At 36.6% G+C, this 23,375-nt stretch overlaps 1 protein-coding gene across 5 annotated transcripts; it reads right to left on the reverse strand.

Moving 5' to 3' along the window:
* Nucleotides 1–1,382: 1,382 nt before the first annotated feature.
* LOC308690586 (globoside alpha-1,3-N-acetylgalactosaminyltransferase 1-like) lies at nucleotides 1,383–22,910 on the reverse strand. 5 transcript variants are annotated; one of them, XM_081365144.1, is made up of 9 exons: nucleotides 22,873–22,908; nucleotides 22,546–22,637; nucleotides 15,439–15,474; nucleotides 14,678–14,704; nucleotides 13,582–13,629; nucleotides 10,603–10,669; nucleotides 9,575–9,604; nucleotides 9,323–9,460; nucleotides 1,466–2,283 (listed from the first exon to the last, which is right to left on the reverse strand). In XM_081365144.1, coding segments are annotated over exons 6-9 (861 nt in total). In that variant the 5' UTR covers nucleotides 10,605–10,669; nucleotides 13,582–13,629; nucleotides 14,678–14,704; nucleotides 15,439–15,474; nucleotides 22,546–22,637; nucleotides 22,873–22,908; the 3' UTR covers nucleotides 1,466–1,592. The 5 variants fall into 5 exon arrangements, with proteins under 5 accessions (XP_081221268.1, XP_081221267.1, XP_081221269.1 ...); XM_081365141.1 differs by lacking the exon at nucleotides 10,603–10,669 and having other exon boundaries at nucleotides 1,414–2,283; XM_081365145.1 differs by lacking the exon at nucleotides 22,873–22,908 and having other exon boundaries at nucleotides 10,603–10,672; nucleotides 22,546–22,701.
* Between the last annotated feature and the right edge of the window lie 465 nt (nucleotides 22,911–23,375).

Genomic DNA, 23,375 nt, shown 5'->3' on the forward strand with positions numbered 1-23,375 from the left:
ATTTATTCGTTTATGCCTCATAATATATAGGCTTCTAATAGGGACAGGGTATTAAGTATAATTGTAACTTTGTGTAAGAAAAGTGTTGTATAAGAAAAACACTGTATAAGGTTTTTATAAGAAACCTTATTATATGGAAATAATGTAAAAGGTTTTTATAAGAAACCTTATTATATGGAAACAATGTAAAAGGTTTTTATAAGAAACCTTATTATATGAAAACACTGTATAAGGTTTTTATAAGAATCCTTATTATATGAAAACACCATAAGGTTTTTATAAGAAACCTTATTATATGGAAACAATGTAAAAGGTTTTTATAAGAAACCTTATTGTAAGAAACCTTATTGTTAAGAAAAACACTGTAATGAGTTTTTATAAGAAACCATTGAATCTGGTTCATTAGAAAAGACACTGAGAATTGTTTTTATAAACGTTTATTAAGAAATTGTCATTAAGAAAAGACACCACAACTGTTGTTTGTAAAGTCATTTATTGAGAAAATGGTTTATAAAAAAGAGACACTGCAATTGGTGATGTAAAGTCATTTATTGAGAAGATGGTTTATAAAGAAAAACAGACCACACTGAATGTTGTAAGCATTTATTAAGCATATGGCAGAGTAGAGAGAAATTGAAAATGTATTAGAAAGAGCTTTACCAAACAAAGAAGAAAAATGCAATCATTACCGTCTGTGCTGTGGACGAGACACAGAAGATACAGCGATGAAGAAAAGGTCCAGAAGAAGGAGGACGGAGAGACAAAGGCTTTATAACCAAATCCTAGGGGGTTTCCAATGAACAAGTTATAGGGAGTTTCCAGGAGGAGATTTCTGAAGATGTCCAAAAGTTGATGGACTTTAAAAGAGCTGGAATGACATGTCCAGTCAGACGCTGATTCACCAAGGACGGCCTCTCCGGTGTTAGATGCCTTGCCATTGCGCCTCATGAAGATGAAAGCTTGTAAATTATTTGGTTTGGATTTGCTTTTATTTTTATTTTATATATTAGTACCTTTTATGTAAACTAGTTAACCTGTATTTAATAAAAAAAAAACACATATAATTAAAATTAAGAAGCTCGCCTGCCTTAAGTCTCTGTTTTACAAAATATTGAGCTGAACTAAACCACGGAGCAGTCTTTCGACTGAATTGTAAGTATGGAAATTTATATACTTATTGTTTAGAACGAATCCGACTGACTTTACCTAACCTGAGAATAAACAAAATAATTCTGTCTATATTTAAGATAAAATAAGGTGTCTATATTTAAGACCCAAATAAGGTGTTAAATTAAGCACCATAAAACAATATCTATATATATATATATATTCACCTTTCATTCACCTCCATATATATTCAATCTTTCACCTTTTTTTTTTTTAGCAAAGTGCCTTTCTTTGCCTCCCCCTTCACCTATGCAAGTGCTGATAAACGTTGATGAATTGATTTTTTTAACCAGCATTTGAGATCAGTAAAATGCTTTTTATGGCACTTTAGTGAAGGACAAAAATTTCAATCACAAATGTTGTGTAGCTGATGGAAAAATATTTGTCAGGTTTTTTTTTTTTTTGCATGTTTCAGTTAACAGCTGCTATGGGTTTGGTCGGACAGCAGCGTAGTTCTTAATAACTTGAGAAAAGCGAATGATTTTGACCTCGTTTGTATGAGGTTTAAAGTCCTGCCACAGATATTCGGGTGAGAGCACCTTGCTGGGTTTGTTATAAAGGAAGTACTTGTTCAAATGAGACTCCTCCTGCCATGCTGCCTCGATGGATTTAGATGCATCAATGTCCAGCCGCTCCCGGCAGGATTTAGCAATCTCATGTACGTCTTTCACTAAGCCACCGATCACAGCCCCACCATAATAATAATCACCCTCAGCTGAAGGAATAAAAGCTTGAGACTCTGGTCTGCGCTCATATGGGTATTGTTCACGAGGTGTTTGATAATAACCAGGATGTATCACACCTACCAGACGACCCAAAGTCTCCACCCCCCAGCGACCATAGAACTTTGTATCCACATCAAGGCTGAAAACATAGTCGGCTTCATTGACCAATCGACTCTCAATCAGTTCCTCCAGTCTTGCCATCCTCCTCAAAGTGATCTCTTGCCATCTATTAGAACTAGGGACTGGCAACACCGTCAGATGATGTTCTTCACTCAGTTTCACTGCAGGAACATGTTCTGGTTGATCAGTGAACACATAATAATGCACACGAAGTCCAACAAAGTAATTCTGCTCTGCAGACTCAAGGAAATCTTTAAGAAACTGTGTATACCTGAAAAACAGAGAGGGAGAGTGACAAAAATGTCAAGTACCGGTAATAAACTGGCAAAACACATCTGTCACACCACGGTCTGTCCAGCAGAGGGAGACAGAGCACAAGACCTTCCACATCTTCCTCCTAATTCACTGCTCATTATTGGTTCAATGAAATTACCTGTGCCTAGCTTGTTGTAACAGGTGTATAGACTTGCATTTGCTTGTACTCTAGCTCAATCTTGAAGGTCTCTTGCCTAGCCTATGCTTTTGTGTTTACCCGTTTGGTCAACCCTGAAAGACTTTGCTCAGAACTTTTTGCCTAGCTTCTCTGGTAAATGTTGTTTTATGTTTTTGGACTCTTTTTCCTGCATCATCCAGTGTGGATTTGTACCTTGCTCAACCCAGCACTGATGCTAGATCCTTTGTGTTTGCTCAAGCAGAATACTATGTAAAGACTATATGTTTTTTCCTTCTAAACCTGCCTCTTGTGATTATCTGCCAATTGGGTCCATACTGCCCCATAAAGCAGTGGTTAGAACCTTGGGACAATATTGTTACTCTGTGTTACTATAGTTGTGGTATAGACTTACCTATTCTCATATAACATGAATAATTATTAAAACTTAATTATCATTGTTGTTATATAAATAATTTATTATCTGTGCTTGCAAAGATAACATGGCTGTATAAGTTCATTTTTATGTTTAGCTATTAGGGCTGGGTATTGACACAAATTTCACAATTCGATTCGATTTCGATTCGCAAGCTTGCAATTCGATTCGATTTCGATTACGATTCGATTCGATTCAATATCGATTATTTTGGATATCAGGTTCAATACATGGCAAATTTTTTCAAGGAAAAAAAATCTCTTAACTAATGCTGTAAACTATGGGAGTCAGTTAGCCTGTAGGCTTCATTAGCCTACTATAATATAGCTTAAAAATAAGGTAAAAATTAACTGATTTGTATACAAACACTTACTATAGTTGTGGTATAGACTTACCTATTCTCATATAACATGAATAATTATTAAAACTTAATTATCATTGTTGTTATATAAATAATTTATTATCTGTGCTTGCAAAGATAACATGGCTGTATAAGTTCATTTTTATGTTTAGCTATTAGGGCTGGGTATTGACACAAATTTCACAATTCGATTCGATTTCGATTCGCAAGCTTGCAATTCGATTCGATTTCGATTACGATTCGATTCGATTCAATATCGATTATTTTGGATATCAGGTTCAATACATGGCAAATTTTTTCAAGGAAAAAAAATCTCTTAACTAATGCTGTAAACTATGGGAGTCAGTTAGCCTGTAGGCTTCATTAGCCTACTATAATATAGCTTAAAAATAAGGTAAAAATTAACTGATTTGTATACAAACACTTAAATGACACTTTTATTTATTTTTATAATAATAAAGTTAAATGAAATACAAACATTTAAATGGTGGCTGTCATAAAAAACCTGCCAGATTTATTCAAACATGCATTAAAATAGAAGAACATTATAATGAATATGTAATATGGTGCATATATTTAGCAAAATGCTTTTCTCTAGAGTTAATTTTTCTAGCTGACTAACAAGTTTATGGTCACGATATGTTTTTTCTGAGGTAAATGTGACGTTACATGACATTGTTTACCATAGATATAAACATATATGATTGTTTACAAGCTGATTTACTGACGTCTTTCCACGGTTGAAACACTGATTTGAGCGATTCCATGTCACATGATACGGATTTCGATAAGTTGTACACTATCTTTTAACACACTTTCAGATGCTCATTCATGTTTATTCCGCGCTGTAACTGGTGTTATTAAGGCGGAAGAGAAGATCACGTGCGCTCCGCACTGCTTCTCTTGAGCTGAGCTGCGCCAGAGCGATCTCACCACAGCGCCAAAACGGTATTTATGTTTTTGAATTGCGTAATAAAATGGACGTAATTTGAAGCTGAGACTTTGCTTCATATCAATAATATCAAAGCACAAAGATTAGTGCGATTTATTGGATGGGATGCACGCAACAATGTTACATTCATTCATCAACTGAAAACAGGATGACTAATCGATTCTTGGGATTTAAGAATCGATATCGTTTCGTAAAAATGAGAATCGATTAAAATCGAGAAATCGATATTTTTTACCCAGCCCTAAGCTTTGCATTTTGAAAAATACATTCACATATGTATTTTTATTATAGAAATACACTGTTTAATCATACTGTTGAAAACAAACAAACACACTTAAAACCCTTTGAATACAGGTCCATGTTGTGTGTGACTACCGGTAATAAAATGAGTAAAATAAAACAAACATTATATGTAAAGCAATATTGTATCAATAAAGCACTCATGCGCTGAATACCTCTGAAGCAAAAAGAGAACAAGTTGCTATATAGCTATGTAGTTACACACCCTGAGTTACCTCAGTTTTTATAACTGAAAGTTAAAGGTCCCGTTCTTCGTGATCCCATGTTTCAAACTTTAGTTAGTGTGTAATGTTGTTGTTAGAGTATAAATAATATCTGTAAAATCATAAAGCTCAAAGTTCAATGCCAAGCGAGATATTTTATTTAACAGAAGTTGACTACATCGAACGGCTAGATTGGACTACACCCCTCTACTTCCTTCTTTAATGACGTCAGTAAAACCGTGTTTTGACTAACCTCCGCCCACAGGAACACAGGCGTATTGATGGCGAAATGTCAACAGACGTGGTTGATGTTTATCTATAATCGGATACCGCAAAAGTTTAATTCGAAGTTGTTTGTTTGCTCTGTCCATCTCACCACGGACTGTTTTTCTAACCTGGGATAATATCAAGCAGGCTTCTCTCAGCGTTTCATACTGACGAAGGGGACAATTTCAACTATATTACAGCAGGGCTGCCAACTCTCACGCATTGAGCGTGAGACTCACGCAATTGACACTTTTCACACGCTCTCACGCCACACATCCATTTTCTCACGCACAGAAAAATTGCGGAGCAAAGAGGTAATATTAAACTAATTCTCAGCTCTTAGATTCCGTCAATTTTATTACGACATTCAGACAAAAATACGTTTGGCGCTTGTAAATGTGACGTGACAGATCGCTGAGCGCCTCAGTTCAAGTGCACGTGAACCGATCATCTGTTACTTTTTTATTTAAAGATGCAGTACAACTTACCGAACGTATACATAATATCGACCAATTAGTGTTTTTCAAACACGGAAAGAGGTCAATATATAATAGCAGGAGAACAATTATGTCACATAACGTTACATTTACCTCAGGAAAGCCATTTAATGACCATAGCATGTTAATTGAATAGAAAAAATAGCTAGAGAGGAGATTTTGCTGAGCAGTATATTACATATTTATTATATTTTTATTTATGTCATTAAATAATTGTTATTATAACAAAAACTACATTATATTTAATTTAATTTGTTATTTGTAACCTTTAATAATACCAGCAGATTTGGCCCTCTATGTTTACAGCATTAGGTGAGATTATTTTTTTAAATAAAATTTAAAATTAACATGTATCCAAATTAGTCAATATTGAATCCAAATCAGAATCAAACCACAAGAATGGAATTGAAATCTTGAATTTTTTGTCAAGCAATAATAAAAACTGTATCCTACCAGTCATTGTACAATGTTGTCACCAAACTTCATAAAATTCTATTTAGTTACCAAATGTTTTGACAATCACAATTACACTTATTGTGATGCAATACACTCACCTAAAGGATTATTAGGAACACCATTCTAAAGGCCCTTTCACACTGGACGCGATTTTGACGCACGAATAATTCGCGCGATGGGTTTATTTTTTGATCAGCTGTTTGTGTAATGAGTGCTTTCACACCGAACGCGAATGTGCTGCGGCGAAAAAACGACTTTTATTTTTTTCGCTTCAATGTCGATTTTTTTTTTACTTTTGCGGCGACAGAATAGGCTTCAGCCAATCACACACTATAAGGACAACGATTTGAAAGACAATGTGTGGCGTAGCATTGCCAACCAACTCGGTTATCTTGACTGTGAGTATGTTGTGTGATAGTTTTAGTCGTTGTATAGTCCTGTGCAGTGTAGGCTAGCAGTCCAAACTACATTTTGGATAGAAAGCTAACACTATTATCGTCAAAGATATAGAGACAGAGACCGTGTTTACTTTGAACACGTAACAAAATGTAGTGAGACTATTTAGGGCTGCTTTTAGTATACTATTCTTTGTGTGATATCTACAGTTTCTAGTCGAATGATTTTTAACTTACTTACTTTGTGTGTTAAGTGTAATGTGTAGTTACATTACAAAACGCACTGTGTTTAGTTGAAGACGCAAAAAAACTGTGCACATAAGCATACTCCCCTTCAGACTCTCTGTTCTGTAAGATTGGGTGCACCCAAAACCTTCTTTTCTGTCTTTTAAATAAAATGAAAATTTAAACTCTGAACTCGTCTTCACTGCTATGACTATGACTGGATGATGATGATGATGATGATGAAGTGTGCATGTTTTCTCAGCTGTCGGCGCGATTCGCGCGAAAGTTTTGGAATGTTGAAGCTCTCTGAACGTCACAGACGTCGCAAATTCGCGTCGCGGCTGATGTGAATGGTTTTGATGCGAACTATTCGCACACGAACTATTCGCTTTTTCGTTTCGCTTTTTCGTTACGCATCCGGTGTGAAAGGGCCTTAATACTGTGTTTGACCCCCTTTCGCCTTCAGAACTGCCTTAATTCTACGTGGCATTGATTCAACAAGGTGCTGAAAGCATTCTTTAGAAATGTTGGCCCATATTGATAGGATAGCATCTTGCAGTTGATGGAGATTTGTGGTATGCACATCCAGGGCACGAAGCTCCCGTTCCACCACATCCCAAAGATGCTCTATTGGGTTGAGATCTGGTGACTGTGGGGGCCATTTTAGTACAGTGAACTCATTGTCATGTTCAAGAAACCAATTTGAAATGATTCGAGCTTTGTGACATGGTGCATTATCCTGCTGGAAGTAGCCATCAGAGGATGGGCACATGGTGGTCATAAAGGGATGGACATGGTTCAGAAACAATGCTCAGGTAGGCCGTGGCATTTAAACGATGCCCAATTGGCACTAAGGGGCCTAAAGTGTGCCAAGAAAACATCCCCCACACCATTACACCACCACCACCAGCCTGCACAGTGGTAACAAGGCATGATGGATCCATGTTCTCATTCTGTTTACGCCAAATTCTGACTCTACCATCTGAATGTCTCAACAGAAATCGAGACTCATCAGACCAGGCAACATTTTTCCAGTCTTCAACTGTCCAATTTTGGTGAGCTCGTGCAAATTGTAGCCTCTTTTTCCTATTTGTAGTGGAGATGAGTGGTACCCGGTGGGGTCTTCTGCTGTTGTAGCCCATCCGCCTCAAGGTTGTGCGTGTTGTGGCTTCACAAATGCTTTGCTGCATTGTAACGAGTGGTTATTTCAGTCAAAGTTGCTCTTCTATCAGCTTGAATCAGTCGGCCTATTCTCCTCTGACCTCTAGCATCAACAAGGCATTTTCGCCCACAGGACTGCCGCATACTGGATGTTTTTCCCTTTTCACACCATTCTTTGTAAACCCTAGAAATGGTTGTGTGTGAAAATCCCAGTAACTGAGCAGATTGTGAAATACTCAGACCGGCCCGTCTGGCACCAACAACCATGTCACGCTCAAAATTGCTTAAATCACCTTTCTTTCCCATGCTGACATTCAGTTTGGAGTTCAGGAGATTGTCTTGACCAGGACCACACCCCTAAATGCATTGAAGCAACTGCCATGTGATTGGTTGATTAGATAATTGCATTAATGAGAAATTGAACAGGTGTTCCTAATAATCCTTTAGGTGAGTGTATTTGTTCTGCTTGTTCTTATGCGCCCTGTCCACTGATCTAAATAATTCGTTGTTACGACGACTTATTTGTTCCCTTGTTTTAATAAATCGTGGACACGTTGAACTAATTCCCTCCCTCATTTTGATTTCACGAATTACAACGTGGCCACAAGATAACGTGCTGAGGTATAATTAGTGGCCACGAAACAATATTCACCTGAATATTCACCAATTCACAAAAATATAGGTCTTTAGCATTCACTATTTATTATCTAACTGTTTTTCTTACCTGTGAAGTTAGCTCTTCAGTGAAGGCCGACTAGTGTTCTCGTACAGCTTTTTATTCCTTTTGCAAAGAAATTGCCGTTTTTTAATAAGCAGGAAAAATTTCCCGACTTTAAACAAATACCCATTTAAATGCTTAGGATGTTTGCGTTGTGAGAATATACAGGGAGACTTTAGATTTAAAAACTGTGTCTCGATAGGCAATGTTTTCTCAGTCAAATCATAAAATTTCCTATTGATTCAATAGAACGCGCGAACTCACTAGGGAATACCAATATGGCGGCGCGGTGGCTTCACAGATTATGACGTCATGAGCTATCCAGTCATTCTATATAGATCAGTGGTTTACGCTGAAGTCTCTCAGCAGACACGTCCCTTTAAACAGAGCGTTCAAATCATGGGATGAAATCAGGCTAGGAAATATGCCTTTTATTTCTAAATTATCAACAATTTTTGATCTAAAAAACATTCTAACATTATAAGGGCACCCCAGGAAACATTATAAAATAATAAAATAATCCATGGAATGGGACCTTTAAGGTTATCCATTAATTTTTTATCCATAAATTTACCCAGAAAGGCAGCTGCTTTCTGGAATACCCCACAGGGTCCAATTGCAGCTAAATGTTTATTTAAAACCAATAATAATAAAAGAATACAGACAAAAAACAGAACATCCATGCAAGAAAAAGACTTGACACTGAACACGAGGGCTTAAATACACAAGGAATAGTGTCGATAGAGCTGAGGAGAGTGTCTTAGTCTAGCATTAGTCAAAGCCAGTACTGTCTTAATTAGCCCGTGTGTAGCATACGTGTGTTGCTGAGAGGTCATTCTTTATTATTTAATATAGTTTATTTTGTTTCAATTTAAAGTCAGATCAGAAATAGGAGAGATATGAACTCACTTTCCAAGAGCGAAGACTGTAGTTGCTATGGTGATGTTTTGTTGTTTGTAGATTGAATCAATCAACGTGGGATCAAAAGTTCCTTCCCATACAATTGGGGCTAACCATGGGGTCAAGGGAACAAATTTGCCATCTGGGCTGTTTTAAAGAAAGAAATTCACACACATATGCATGAAATCCAAATCCAAATGCATAGTAGTATAAAAGAAAAATATATGTAGGCTATACAAAAAGAACTGTTTATGTTCTTACCCCACTACATTGGGCTGATTGTATGAAAGCCTGCACAAAAACAAAATCAATTGTGAACAGTTGTGATGTTTTGTAAATATCTCCTACACACAAAGCTTGTTATTCCTCATTATTTTAGACTGTTTTGACTTTTAAAATTTCTGTTGTAGATGATGTGTCTTACAGTGGGCTGAACATGGATTTTAACATCTAAATTTATTATTGTTAAAGGAGAATTCCGGTCAATTTTAACATTGAGCTAATTTTTTTGTACATTTGGAGTGCTGTCAATACAGAGAACAACGACAAAAATCGGTGTTGCCTACACCGAGTTATTCTATTTTTAAAATTTGCACCCTGTTGACTTCAATAGGGCAAGTACTAAACCTGCTTTTAGCCTCTTAACATCCTTGATGTGTCATTACAAGTGCACAGAAAATGAGAGTGATTCCTTCTGAGTGAACACGAGTGGATCTGACTGCAGTAGATGTGAAAGAAATGTATAAAAATGATGTTATTTAAGCCAGCGCAAATACCTTTGTTTACATCCTGTTTTCGGGTGAAGTCCTTAGTAGTCGATTGCCGAGTTCACGCGCATAGGTTTAGTACCTATGATCACGCACGTGAACTCGGCAATCAAAGTGCTAGTAGAGGGACCTGCCTTGATATTCCTGCATAAGGGCCCGGTGTTGGCTTCGTTACGCCACTGAGTTAATGAGTTGATTTATCCGTGTTTTAATATGCTCTCGTTCATAGAGATTTTTAGATGGCTTGAGGCTTTTTAGGTTGTGTGGAATCTGCAATCTCTGACCCAGTTTGTTTGCTCGTTTCCAAGGCTTTGTAATTAATACGCAGTGTTTTCTGCCAACACCCCAGGGTGTCGAAATACTATCGGGTGAACTGGCAGTGGGCGAGATCATACAAACCAAAACAAAAACCGACTGACAAGTAAAATAACTGGCTGTAGAAGTGTTTGTCAGAGAAACAAGTATGTGAACTTAGCATGTTTCCTAATATCTGCAAACATATTATGGTATGTTTATGCTTACATACAGCACCTTCAAATCTCAGCAGGGCATTTCACCAAAACCAGTCCCCCTGGTCACCTGTCAACTCCTGCTAACGATAACTTTCAAAGTTCATTACAGTTTTGCCCATCAATACCTCACCTTTTCACACACTGAATAGCATATATACACTCACCTAAAGGATTATTAGGAACACCTGTTCAATTTCTCATTAATGCAATTATCTAATCAACCAATCACATGGCAGTTGCTTCAATGCATTTAGGGCTGTGGTCCTGGTCAAGACAATCTCCTGAACTCCAAACTGAATGTCAGAATGGGAAAGAAAGGTGATTTAAGCAATTTTGAGCATGGCATGGCTGTTGGTGCCAGACGGGCCGGTCTGAGTATTTCACAATCTGCTCAGTTACTGGGATTTTCATGCACAACCATTTCTAGGGTTTACAAAGAATGATGTAAAAGGGGAAAAACATCCAGTGTGCGGAAGTCCTGTGGGCGAAAATGCCTTGTTGATGCTAGAGGTCAGAGGAGAATGGGCCGACTGATTCAAGCTGATAGAAGAGCAACTTTGACTGAAAAAACACTCGTTACAACCGAGGTATGCAGCAAAGCATTTGTGAAGCCACAACACGCACAACCTTGAGGCGGATGGGCTACAACAGCAGAAGAACCCACCGGGTACCACTCATCTTCACTATAAATAGGAAAAAGAGGCTACAATTTGCACGAGCTCACCAAAATTGGACAGTTGAAGACTGAAAAAATGTTGCCTGGTCTGATGAGTCTCGATTTCTGTTGAAACATTCAGATGGTAGAGTCAGAATTCAGTGTTAACAGAATGAGAACATGGATCTATCATGCCTTGTTACCACTGTGCAGGCTGGTGGTGGTGGTGTAATGGTGTGGGGGATGTTTTCTTGGCACACTTTAGGCCCCTTAATGCCAATTGGGCATCGTTTAAATGCTACGGCCTACCTGAGCATTGTTTCTGACCATGTCCATCCCTTTATGACCACCATGTACCCATCCTCTGATGGCTACTTTCAGCAGGATAATCCACCATGTCACAAAGCTCGAATCATTTCTAATTGGTTTCTTGAACATGACAATGAGTTCACTGAACTAAAATGGCCCCCACAGTCACCAGATCTCAACCCAATAGAGCTTCTTTGGGATGTGGTGGAAAGGGAGCTTCGTGCCCTGGATGTGCATCCCACAAATCTCCATCAACTGCAAGATGCTATCCTATCAATATGGGTCAACATTTCTAAAGAATGCTTTCAGCACCTTGTTAAATCAATTCCACGTAGAATTAAGGCAGTTCTAAAGGCGAAAGGGGGTCAAACACAGTATTAGTATGGTGTTCCTAATAATCCTTTAGGTGAGTGTACAATACCATTTACATAAGGGTAAGTGTACCTATTAAGCCCACCAAAATCTAAGTGTAGTTTTTTTTCATAGATATTGACATAGTTTATAAGAAAAATCATTTGTTAAAATGCAAGATTTATCTCTCATTTGAAAATGTATTAATACAGACTCTGGGGTTTCGGAGGGTCTCCTAGTGGGCCCCCCACACCGGGAGTATGCAGCCTTAGGTCGGCATGACTCTGGAGTTATGCCTGATCAAAGTTGGAAGTGACCATATCTCGGGAAGAAAGCAGAGCTAGGGCTCAATACTCACGGCATAGGGGGCCCACTGGGTGACCCCTCCATGCCCGGAGTCCGGAGCCCCAACTCGGCTTGGGTTCCGAGTTTTGCCCGGTCAAAGCTGAACAGAAAGTGGCAGTATTTCGGAGCCGGACGGCCCCAGGGGCTCAGGACTGAGGGGAATGTAGGGTCCCTCTGGGACCTCTTCATGCCCGGAATCTCAAGCCTTAACTCAGCTTGGCTCCCGAATTATGCCCGGTTATACATAAAGGACTTTAGGACAAAACAAGCTCTCTCTCATTTGAATGAATTTGTAGGCCTATCTAAATATAGTTGTAAATTAAGGTAAGGTTAAAAGGTTAGTAAGGTAAAAGCACACAACGAAATGTTATCATTAAACACTTTCAGAAAATGTATCAAAGTTTGCAATTAGAGGGATTCCTCATTGAAACACATAAGGTGGGCTTAAATGGTTCCACAGTGAGTGATGGTGAAAAAAGACAATGTTTTCCTTTAAAAATGTCAGATATGTTTACAAATACATGCAGGGAGCTTAAATATACTGTGGACTAAGTATCATAATTTTCATTGTGCCCACATTGAGAATTGTTACGTTTTTTTCATTCAAGGTTAGCTTGTGTTGCCCATGGTTTGCATGCGTTTTGTTTTCTTTAAAAAAAAAGTTAATTTATGAAAATAATCTTCTCTACAAAACAATTATGTATTTATTTGTAAATGAATGTAAAATGAATCACAAAACATTTATTGTTTGCAGTTCACATGCTTAATTCTTTGGCAGTCTAGCCTTTCTGTAAGGCTAATGGTTTGAACTAGAGATTACCTTTGAACGCAAGCTAATAAAACTCATCTTTCCATTTAAAGGAAAATTATATAAAACAATAAAGTAATATTTGTTCATACACAAAAAACAATACATTTATCTCTTATTTGACAATATCAATGTAGTTACCAAAGAAATGGCTTTAGGAAATATAATATGAAATATTAAAAACAGATTTCCTATATTGTCATGTTTCAATTTACAAAATGTTAAGACAATCTAGATCATTGACTTCGTCAAATCCTAATATTTCCTCTACAACTCCCATACCCCTGATTTTGTACTTTTGATTGTAATCTTGTTTTGATGTTACAGTTTTAAAGTGGTAGTTAAAGGAAGCCACCACAACAAAACTTCTGCAAAATAAAGTTCAGTGACTGCCATTGCATAAAATACAGAAATGTATGAGTTTAATGGATTGCATTCCTGGGCTCTGAATAAAATCCTGTTTCCAACACACAAGTCACAATAAATTAGATCAAAACTGTTGAATGAACTGTTGTACTCACCCATGTGGTGATTGCAACAGAGAATTTTCCTGGTGCTCTTTTGCTACACTAAGAAATAAGAGATACAGCAGTGAATTATTATGTTCTGTAATATAACATATGTTGTGTCTGTGTTTCTTTATTAACACGTGGATGCATGTGTGTGCAGGCTTACTGCACAGTATGCATCATCAGCAACTGCAATAACATGCATCTACCAGATAGAAGAACGTGTGATTTAGCTACAAACACATTACAACTAACATGTAACCTACCTCATTAAACCTCTATGGTCCGAATTCAGTGGTGGAAAGAGTACTGAAAATGTCTACTTAAGTACAAGTAATGTTACATTGCTAAAATAATACTCAATTACAAGTAAACGTACTGGTGTCAAAAAAAATACTTAAGTACCAAGTACTCTTCTCAAAAACTACTCAGAATACAAATTTTTTAAAGATGAAATGTCTTAATATGTATTCCACTTGGTCCACATAAAATGTAAATTTTGATTTTTTCCACCTTTTCTCTCATCCTCTTTGCTAAGCCTGCATAACACTGTTACTCGATTACATATTGATCTCAAGTTTGATATGGAGTACTGCAAGGCCTATTTCTAAAACCATTGTTTATACATTTATACCTGCTTATACCTTTTGGAGATATCATTAGGAAACATGTTAGATTTCACTGTTATGCTGATGATACTGAGCTCCATATTTTTTTAGGCCTGACAAAACACAGGCGCTAGAATTTGTAAAACCTCATTTTTCCATCATAAAAATGTCTCTATACTCTCAGTGTCAAATGCAGAAAAGTTAATTCATGTATTCATGACCCCCAAGGCTAGATTACTGTAATACCTTACTGGTCATTAGGGTAATTAAGCAAAAGTGTCCAAAAACAGGAGAGAGGCAGAGATAAAATACATAGTATAAATTAAGGGGGAAAAATATTACATAGTCACTTGGCCATGCTGACAGTAAGTTTGAACTCGCACTATAGTGTAGGCCATGTGCATATAAATGTATGTATGCTTCTGAATGCGCTTTTGTATGTGTAAGTGTATGATTTGAGCATGTGTCTCAGTGAGTGTATTAAGAGTGGCAGTACTTACTTAAGGCAGAATCCTGGCTCTTTATATCTGAAACAGATATAAGGTTATAATGCTGAAATACTACATGGTCACAATATACATTACCTTTTCAGGAATTCAGGAATAAGGGATTACTCTTACATTATTATTATTTTTATCATCATCATTATTATTAATTATTTAATTTTTTTGTCTTACTGCAAGGCTGACATGCAACTAGTCTCTAATGAATGGCTGAATTACGTAATAGTATTTCAACATTATTATTCCCTGATGAATGGTGCTGTACAGGCTCTTTATAGGCGCTATTCTTTAAAGACTCACCAGATAATGCCATTTATCAGTTTACCGGGAATAAGAAAAAAACGACAAGTAGCCTAACAAAAAGTAAAAAAAGGGCAAGTGTAACGTCCAAAAGTAAATTTATTTTGATTAAAACGATTGACTGCCATTATAAAGTAGTAAAAACATGTTTAAAGTTTAAGTAGGCTATACATTGACACTCAATAAATACAACACAAACAAATCTGACATGCTAACTAGGCCACTGATCCGTGTCAGTGATCGTTTTATGATGTTATGAATGGTGTATGAACTGCTTGGTGTAGGCTGACTTATAGAAATTAATTCAATATAGGATTAATGAATAATGTAACCAATGTGAAGCAGAGTAGGCTATCCTGTTCATTTCTAGAAGTAGGCTAATAACTGGTTATGTTTTAGAGGTATTTGCTCACAATGTTTTGATGGGTGTAGTTATCACACAGTTGAAAAACACTTACCTTTGTGAGTTGGAGGTGTAGGCCAAATAAATAAGTCTGTGAGGAAACACAATAACAGATCATGAATGATAAAGTAAAGCAGATCATATATTTTCTCAACTGAATTATCTGATTTAATACACAAATACACATAGTGCAATGCATAAGTGAATACACCCATGCTAAAGTTGACTAAAAAGAGGAATAAAAAAATCATATTTTGGAAATTGAACTTAATGCCTTAATTTAAAAAATTAGGAAAAATCCAACCTTTAAGGACACCAATTTTCTTTGTGAATGAATAATGTATCGTAAATAAATAAATGTTCTTCCTTAAAATACATGGTGCATAAGTGAATACACCCCTATGTTAAATTCCCATAGAGGCAGGCAGATTTTTATTTTTAAGTATTTTTTTATTTTTATTTTTTAGGATACTATACATCCTGATAAAGTTCCCTTGGCCTTTGGAAATAAAATAGCCCCACATCATCACATAGCCTTCACCATACCTAGAGCTTGGCATGGGGTACTTTCCATAAAATCATCTCTCAATGCAAATCAAACTAGCTTTTAGGCTAACTGAAATAAAACCATGCCAATCTCTAGGTATGGTGAAGGCTATGTGATGATGTGGGGCTATTTTAATTCCAAAGGCCAATGGAACTTTATCAGGATGCATAGTATCCTAAAAAAAAAAAAAAAAAAAAAAAAAAATCTGCCTGCCTCTATGGGAATTTAACATAGGGGTGTACTCACTTATGCACCATGTATTTTAAGGAAGAACATTTATTTATTTACAATACATTATTCATTCACAAAGAAAATTGGTGTCCTTAAAGGTTGGATTTTTCCTAATTTTTTAAATTAAGGCATTAAGTTCAATTTCCAAAATATGATTTTTTATTCCTCTTTTTAGTCAACTTTAGCATGGGTGTATTCACTTATGCATTGCACTGTAATACTGTCACAGTTTGATTAGGTTTTGCAGTGATCTATAATGTAGCCTAGTAAAAATACATTATTGTATAGAAAAGTTGAAAGGTTGAATCTGTCCCTATATATTGCCCAGCAGACCAACAGAAAGACTGTGGGGTGAATTTTCAGGAGCTACTGTTGTGTCATCATTGTTACTTATTTCAATGTAACTCTAATCAAACCCGAATCGATAAAATATGAAAAATAGTGAGGATATAACTGACAAGCTAGAAATGTAAGTGACTTACAATAATTACTTCTTGCAAAGGGGCGCAAAATTTCAAGTAAATTTCTGGAAAATTTCCATGGGAAGTTAAGCTGGGGAATTTTGGAAATATTCATTACCACGGCAACCGCTTGTGCGTCCTCTCTGAAAGTAACTGTACACATAAGAGACGGATAGATACATTATTTAAGGTTATTTCTATTCATTAGAATATTGATATATGAACTGTAAGCCCCGTTGTCAAGTAAGCCCCGTTGCGAGCATGTGCGTCTCTCTAAACTTTCCACGCCTACTTATTTACATGTCGCGGTATAGAGCTGGTAAGTCCCGCCCCTTCCGCTAACCCCACTGGACCTCTAGCTTGAAAAATCGTCAATGCAAGTGAATGGGAGAAAATTATTATTTTCTGGTCCCGTTTGAATTTTGCCATGAATGTGACATATGTTGTCTGTGAATTTTTAATATAATGTTTCGTGTAAAGAATGCTACAATTTAGCTGGTAGAAGTTTGATACGGTTAGACTTTGTGTGAGAGCACTTTGTGGACTACAACTCCTCGCTGCTTTCGACACGAATCTGAAGAAAGAACAGCCCATTTGGTTTGAATGGTGACATTTGGGTACAAAACACACAGGCATCTCGATCTGTCTCCATAGATTATCGCAGCATTAGCACCGTGATTTGACAAGTGGAGGGAAATGTGTTATAGGGTGACGTCACATAGGCGACATGTAGTCTTTCTCGTTATGTCTTTTCCACAACTGCTAGCCAAAGAATCGTACAATATACTGTCAAACTCGTAACATGAAACATTATATAAAAAATTCACAGACAACATGTTCACATTCATGGAACAATTCAAACGGGATCAGAAAATAATTATTTTCTCCCATTCACTTGCATTGATGATTTTTCAACCTAGAGGTCCACTTGTGGTTTTACGGATGGGCGGGACTTACCAGCTCTATACACGGAATAAAAAATCTGTTACGGTTGACATTTTCTTCCGCGGTAACGATATATACCGTCATACCGCCCAGCCCTACTTATGTGGTAAATAAAGTCATACCGTTATGCTAAAGTTATGCTAGCTTATTTAACATCTAACTTATCAGCTTGCTATCTACTAGATTAATACATTTGTATGTGATATTTGCAATTTAAACATTTAATAAATATATTTCCCCATAATATCATCAAAACTTACTTCACTTTGTTTAGTCCACAGGCTCAAATGTGTGCCTTCAATAGTCTTGTGCTTTGGGATTATGTACATGTGATAGATGGAGGCATTAACAGTGCCAGTAGGGGGTGTGGTCTCAATAGCCACAATAGCCTCTGTTTGTTTTAGTCAAGATTAAGCTAAAATATACTTTCCTCAACTATATTTAAGTTTCCTATGAAGAGCCAACCCTCAAAATTCCCAGTTTATTCCCATTTATTGCCATAAATTCCTGTTAATTCCCTTAAATTCCCATTAATTCCCATGGAAAGTTTCCATCTTTGAAAATTCCCAGAATTTTGCAACCCTATTTACTTCACATTCTCTTTCACTTCCAAATAATTTCAAGATTGCTGTGATTAGTAGAAACTGCTTCAGCACCTGTTGCAATGGGATCCAGGCAATACTGAAACAAGTTTTGTTTTTTACACAATAAAACTGCAAAACCCCAAGTATTAAATTACACTGGGAGTTTTACAGTCTGTCTAATGTTTCAGCATGCTGGAAAACATCTGTGGTGTTGTTTCACAATTGGTGAAGTGCTACATGAGCTCCCTAACAACATATGATACGTGTTTAGAGAGAATTCTTGGAGTAGTAATGCAAAAAAAAAAAAAAAAAAATCCATTGATATTGATAATTGATAAACAAATGATAAAGTACAATTTTCACACACTTCCAATCTATTACATGAAAATTGCCTCTCAACTGGGCCATTAATTTCAGACCCAAACATCATATTTCAAAAAGTAATTACATACCCACTCAGTAAGATGCCAAGCAACACCATAAAAACGGGATTTGATCGCATTGGTTTTTAACAGTTGGTTCTTCCTTCACGTTAGGAGAATAACTTCAAGGATACTCAATGAACTTAAAAATGTAATTTAAGTGCCTTTCTCCTATAGTAGGGTTACTGGTGGAGCATTGACCATCTTTGCGGTTCTTGCTGGAACTTATGGGATCCTTTATGCACTTTGTATTCAAGTCAGAGGTTCTGGAGTCACCTTTTCATTACAATGAGACCTCGAAGTGCTTTGGGGGAAAATAGAGGAACTTGAATTCTATAAAAGGGTTACTGTAAGATCTTAACATTTAAGTGGTTCCTGGAAGATCTCTTATGTAAAAGCCAGAATCTGGAGGCCACTATAATTTACATTTAATTGATTTAGCAGACACTTTTATCCGATGCAACTTACAAATGAAGAGAGCAACAGAAGCAGATAAACTAACAATATGTAATAGCTGTGACCCTTCCCAGTTTTATCTGATGCAGTATAGGTTTATTTTTTTTATTTATTTTTTTAAAGATATAAAGTAGAAGAGAAGAGAAAAGAAAGCATTAGTATTAATGGATCCAGTGAATATATTTAAAATTCAGTATACATAGGCTTACATTTATTTAGTATATTTTACTGATAAATTTAAATCTTAAACGACAACAATAAATAATAATAATAATTATATTAATAATAATATTACAGTATATTTATTTAACAAAAAAGTACATAATTTACTATAAAGTGACTGTTTTGAACAAGTATTAACTTAGACATTATTAAAAACATTTTTTTATCTAAAGTATTTGAATCAATACTGTGTGTCTTTTGCCCCATGCTGGTGAGCCTTTTACTGCGTGTGTGGGTTTTTCAACAAAATGAACCACTTTTATGATTCATTTTCACACAAAGTTTGTTGCTACATCAGTCAATACAAACATTTTTTTTCTGCAGTCATGCACTTAGGGAGGAGTGAAAAGCAAATGTTTTCCCTATTGCACCCAATGTGACAGGAACTGCCACGAATAGCCTGATGTAGCCTATTGACAAAGGCTTGCAAATGCCATTTACCTACGTTGTCGGCTTAATTGGTTTGCATGTAAACCAGGCCAACAGGTTATTTCAATAAGCCGATTTTTGTGATTTGTCAGCGTAATGGTGTATAAACATGCTCAGTGATGACTGGTAACACAAATTTTCACCGGACTATATGTTTTTTTTCAGTTTGGTAGCTGGACTGTTTGGTATAGAGTAGACTGATGTGGGCATAATCTACATGATATATGACTTGTTCTATATACGGGTGTTTTTATGTAATTTGATGAGTAACATGTAACATAATAGCCCCAAAAAGGATTTCTTTAAATTTCGTTCAGATTAGACATGCTAGTCTTGAATAGCTAGATTTTCTTCTTACAGATAGGCTACTGAAGTTAAACAATTCATATCCCAATTTTACTCAATGATAAGCCATCACAAAGTAGACAATCTGATTTTGTTGCAGAAGGCATGGAGTAAGAACTTATGTGACATTGACGGCCTAGATGTCACGATATCAAAAGTTTGGCTCGAGGTCATGGTGCAAAGGACCCTAGGTTGATTTTACTCCGAACCATCCCTTTAACTATTTGAAAAAAAAAGTATGTATATTAAATTCTATTCAATGACTTTATTATGTATGACAGTAATGGTAAGTAAATAATACATAAGCATTGAAGGCTGTTTAAACGTAAATATTGGTTATAAAAAAAACAAGGGAAAAATAAGCAACCTTCTATGCACACATTATTATTATTAGTAGTAGTAGTAGTAGTAGTAGTATTTCAGGGGCGCTAGGGCAAATGCAAAATGCAAATGGAAAGTTTGTGCAATTTGTTTGTTTTTGTGTAAGAATGCCTCAGTCTTGTAATATGCCATTAAATAATTAATGACTTTTTGACAGAGCACTGGTATCATGCAGTTTGTGTTAAAATGTGTTTGGGTGGTTAATTCTAATAATTATTTGTAATATTATTATTATTAGTAGTAGTAGTAGTAGTATTTGCTTTACAAAGATATGTAAAGACAGTGGTTCTCAAACTGGGTTTCGTGAGGTGACAGAAGGGGGTGCGTGAACAAAATGCTGAATTTTGCCGTTCCTTAAACTGAGCATGCATTTCCCTCAGGTTAAATGCTGTATACATGACATCCGATCAAATTACCTCATCTTTTGCGGTCAAAACTGTATGCGTTTAAGCAGCGTGTATAGGCTATATATGACAAGTCTCGTGCAGATTGCTGCCTCGGCAAATCGCGCTATACTGCCATTCTCGACAATGTACGCGTTACCCTTGTAAAGTAGGGATTTAGCACTTATAGCATGAAGAACAAATATAGACACAGGCTGTGCATGGAGATCGATATAAGATTCAAACTCTCTCACATAACGTTACCCTGTGTGAGTTCCTGTGTTTAATGTTGATCACATTATGTGAAGATCCATGAAGATTGCAAATGTCACATTGATTTTATACAAAAGTTCAACAAACGAAATATTAATATTAAGTGATGTTCTTTTTCAACAGTTGTCAGTATTTTTACAATAAAATAATACCTCCAACGAAAGCCACAGCAGATCTGCAGCACACAGCAGTGTTTGTGAACGAATCTGCGGCTTTGAACGAATCATTAGAGTCAATGATTCAATGATTAATTCATAAATACTGGCACTTGCTTCATTACTGGATGACTCACATACTGGCGGTTTTAATTTAATATCTAAAAGCATCACTTCGTTTTTACCATCATTGCATATTTATCTATTTAACTTTTTATTATTATTATTATTATTATTATTATTATTTAAAGCATTGTTTATTTTATAAAGGTATTTGTAAAGGTAAAAATGCAAAAATTGAAAAATCGATTTAAGGGGGCAAATATTGTCCCTTACTGAAAAAGGAGTGACTGAAGAGTGTGGGTGCGCAGAAGGATATTAAGCCTCTTGGGGTACAACTCTAAAAAGTTTGAGAACCACTGGGAGTGGGTTAAGGAATAGAACAAAATAAACATCAAAGCACAATACACATAACATTACCAAGGGCAGAAAGTAGGCCTATTAGCCTACTCCCATGATTTGAATATGACACAGCCCCACCCAAGATATTTTTCACCAGCCGCCACTGATTTTTAATACATGGAGACGTAGCTAAATCTACTGTGCAGTTGCCTAATATAATTATTTCTGTCAATTTCTTCAACTTAAACCGAACATTTATTTTGACGGTTGCCGTGAAGACCTTTGAGTTTCTGTGTGTGTATGATGTGACGTGACGATAGTTTTTCTCAAATGAAAAGGTAAAATGCTCATGAAGTGACTCTCTGAGCGGCTCTAGAGAGATGAATTTCATCATGTCGTCATATAGTGAGGCAGTAGAGAGCATCACTCGTGCTTCAGTGTGTGTGTGTGTGTGAGGTAAATGAAACCGCGCGTCTTCCCCATTAATTCACACAGAGACCAGCAGAACATGCAGTGAATATTTAAATATAGTCTTTTAGCGGTTTAATGTACACAGACACTACATGGTATATATCGGCTACAGTGCTAAGAGTAAAAAAGTTAGCCTGGAGCCCCTCGCTTAGATAAACACGGAAGCGACTGAAAGCAGCTGCCTATTATTAGCAAAGAACTTAATGGGTACCGAATATACCCGGTAGGCTACTCTGTACTAACGTTACTGGTAGGCTACAGCAGAAATGCTGGTATCTCATATTTAAAAAAAATTCACTACCGAAGTACCGGTACTTTTGACAACTGGGAAGATAACAGACTATCCTTGAATATTTCAGAATAATATTTTATATAATACTGAGGTATTATCACATCAATTCACAAACAAATTAGAAAGTCAAACCAACAAATAGTGATAAAGAGTAAATACATACCCACTCAGTACAATTCCAAAGACTACAAGAGTCATGAAAACAAGATTCTTATTGTGTGGCATTATTCCTGGAGTAGCCTACGTGTGTCCAAACTGGAGGTTAAGCGAGAGGAATAAACCAAGAGAGATTACAACAGGGTTCACAAATATCGGTCCTGGAGGGCCGCTGTCCCTGCAGAGTTTAGCTCCAACCAGCTCCAACACACCTGGTTCAGGTGTGTTTAATTGGGGTTGGAGCTAAACTCTGCAGGACAGCCGCCCTCCAGGACCGAGATTGGTGAACCCTGGATTAAGGTAGGAGGAGTGTGTTGCCATGGTGGTTTCAGACCTGGGGCTCGTTCTTCGTACGTTGCTTATTACATCCGAGATCAAATGACACATCCAAGATGATATCATCGTGCTAAACATGATCCGGCTAATTGGGTTCTTCGAACTCACCTGTTGTTTGTGATTAGTATAGCTGGATTGAGTTACCTGAGATAATTGCGCGTTCATGCGCTGGTTTTAAAAGGGGATATATAGGCTATCGATAGTAGAAACATTGATCAGCAACGCTGCTATTGGCTGCTCAGCGTGGCCAAAGAGCGCGCTCAGTTTTTCTCCTCAGCACAGCAAGAACTAATAGTCGAAGTTTATTCGGAATTTTAATGTTTAATCAAAACGCCAGGGAACACCTCAAAGTCTGCAAAAGCCAGGAGAGAGGGCTGGCAAAAAGTAGCAGACAATTTAAATCCGTTAGAAGTGGCCATATATGCTTTTATTACTACTTAATATCACCTATATTTTTGTATTTTAACAATTGCATAATTACTTTGTTCATTGTAAAGTCAC

The sequence above is a fragment of the Scardinius erythrophthalmus genome (assembly GCF_964197995.2).
Source record: "Scardinius erythrophthalmus genome assembly, chromosome: 5".
Taxonomy (NCBI): Eukaryota; Metazoa; Chordata; class Actinopteri; order Cypriniformes; family Leuciscidae; genus Scardinius; species Scardinius erythrophthalmus.

Bases quoted from the DNA above. Each gene is read 5' to 3' on its own strand.
- LOC308690586 (XM_081365142.1), bottom strand. From the start codon at position 22,607: ATGCCACACAATAAGAATCTTGTTTTCATGACTCTTGTAGTCTTTGGA. The intron at 15,475-22,545 runs GTATGTATTTAC...GTTTCCTCACAG, and splicing joins TTTGGAATTGTACTGAGTGG to ACTTATTTATTTGGCCTACA. The intron at 9,461-9,574 runs GTAAGAACATAA...TCTTTAAAACAG, and splicing joins AATCAGCCCAATGTAGTGGG to CCCAGATGGCAAATTTGTTC.